The 2,028-nt window shown below is 41.1% G+C and overlaps 1 protein-coding gene across 3 annotated transcripts in view; it reads right to left on the bottom strand.

Moving 5' to 3' along the window:
* Nucleotides 1-564, bottom strand: part of LOC110031319 (rRNA-processing protein UTP23 homolog) — a 14,960-nt gene extending 14,396 nt beyond the window's left edge. For 2 of the 3 annotated variants that reach the window (XM_020734461.1, XM_020734463.1), the window contains exon 1: nt 1-564. This exon is cut by the window's left edge and continues 53 nt beyond it. In XM_020734461.1, the coding sequence (XP_020590120.1) occupies nt 1-147 (147 nt within the window). In that variant the 5' untranslated portion in view covers nt 148-564. The other variant, XM_020734462.1, reaches the window with a different exon arrangement.
* Between the last annotated feature and the right edge of the window lie 1,464 nt (nt 565-2,028).

The raw sequence follows: 2,028 nt of genomic DNA, 5'->3' as shown, positions 1-2,028 counted from the left end.
AGCGTCGTCGGCAGGTGTCAGATCGTGGAGGATAAGGTGGTGGATGAAGGTGCCGTCGCAGAGAACCTTGTACGGCTCCCTAAAACCGAAGCATGCCGAATAGAACCTAACAACTTTACGATGCCTCTTCTGCTTCTTTAGCCTCATCTCTCTCGCTCTAGCTCTCTCTAGGGCTCTTCAGTAGCAAGATTCGAAGCAGTTTGGTAGCAGGTTTTGACTAGGGTTTAAGCAATATATAACTTAAAACCTGCCAAACATAAACGTTTGAATCCAGGATTCAGCATGTCCCATTGGAAGAAGATTTTACTGGATTTGTGGAAGCTAAAGAAAGCGAATGCAGGGGACCTCAATGGTGTCTGGTAGGAACGGAGCGGAAGGAGGAGAAGTAAGGGAACTACGGAGGTCTTTGTACGCCGTTATCCCGTGGTTGCCTGCAGCTAGCTCTAACCGGGACAGTATGCCGAGCGTTCGCTGTTCCGCCACGAATTGGCTGGGGGGTGTGGTGGGGGCGGAGAGCGAGGCGCGTAAGGGTTTCGGGCAGGTGGGAGGGGAACGGGAAGAAGGTTTATTAATTACTATGTTATAGAATTAATTATAATTAAATAGATTTATATTTTATTATTTAATTAGTAATTAATAAAATAAATTATACATTAATTTCAATTATTTTAATAGAATGTTAATACATAAATTAATTTAATGAATTGCATGTAAGCAAAATGTTGGCGCTAATCTTAAAGAGATAAAGTGATTCCAATGGACTTCATGATTTACGATCGGAATTACATAATATTATCAAGAGACTGGCTAACTCAAAAAACCGGCCAACTCAATACACTTGCCCAGACGATTGATAATCTCATTGAACCTAAACGAAAGGTTGAATTGGCCGAAATTAAGCAACCGACAACTAGAAGTAAAAATTAGTTATCTTGTCATGTATTGTCTCAGATGGTTATAGTTATTCATGAAAGTGACACTCATTCAATTATTCATATTATAGAGAATATTAAATTAACTACCAAAGTTTAGGAGAAAGACAATAAAGACTTTTTAACTGACGAGATAAAAAAAAATAATATTGTGATCGTAAACTTGAGCTACCTATGATAGGGGTAGTTTTATGGATAAAGAGTTACACACGCATTTCCCCAAACTTCATATTGGCTTCTCTTTTCTTTTTGTGTTCTATCTCTCAAGGTGTGCCTACTGTAGGACAATTCGAGATTTAACATCCTAAAAGGTGGTGTAATGAGCGTGAGCATACCCCAGACAAGAAAAAGAGCGGTGCAAGAAGGGGAGACTAGCCGAATGTATACAACAGTAGATGCAGGAGTTGAAAAACCAGATGGTTGGCTTGTTTAATGCCCTCCAAGAGGCAATTCTGTGAATGTGAGTTCAATTGCCTCCCCTCGAAGAAGAGTCTCACAGAACCCAACCTCACGTGGCCGAGAGGAACCACAAGTTCCTGGAGGTCGGAGAGCAATTCCAGTAATTGAAGAATGAGAAAATTCTTAGTATGAAGATGTTGGGTCTACACTAATGTGGAGGAACTGGTCGACACAAGAGGAAGCCCTCCGACCACCATTCCCATATGGTATGTCTCCCGACTGATTCAGAAAGTCGAGTCGTTAGCCAAATTTTGGCCTACGCACATGAATTCCTATAAAGGGAAGAGTGATCCAACTGATCATGTGGTTGCATTTGAGTTAGCGATCGGTATGCTACAGATCAATGACGCATGAAGTATCATATGTTTCCAACCACATTGAAAGAGACGACACTCAGGTGGTTCAATAACATGTCACCATGAGTAATATGTTCTTTTGTTGAGTTCAAAAAGGTGTTTGTCGTTCACTTCACCAGCATCTAGAAATCGAAGAACAAATCTCAGGCCGTGCTACAACTCAAGCAAGGTGAGAACGAAAGCCTTCATTCTTACATCACCCGCTTCGAGAAAGAAATGCTAGAAGTATAGGATTTACATCTAGTAATCGCACAAACTGCTCTAACTCAAGAGGTAAGAGG

The sequence above is a fragment of the Phalaenopsis equestris genome, unplaced genomic scaffold (genome assembly GCF_001263595.1).
Source record: "Phalaenopsis equestris unplaced genomic scaffold, ASM126359v1 Scaffold000800, whole genome shotgun sequence".
In the NCBI taxonomy this organism is placed as follows: domain Eukaryota; kingdom Viridiplantae; phylum Streptophyta; class Magnoliopsida; order Asparagales; family Orchidaceae; genus Phalaenopsis; species Phalaenopsis equestris.
Note: the sequence above shows the minus strand (reverse complement) of the source record. Positions and strands in the feature narration are given on the sequence as shown.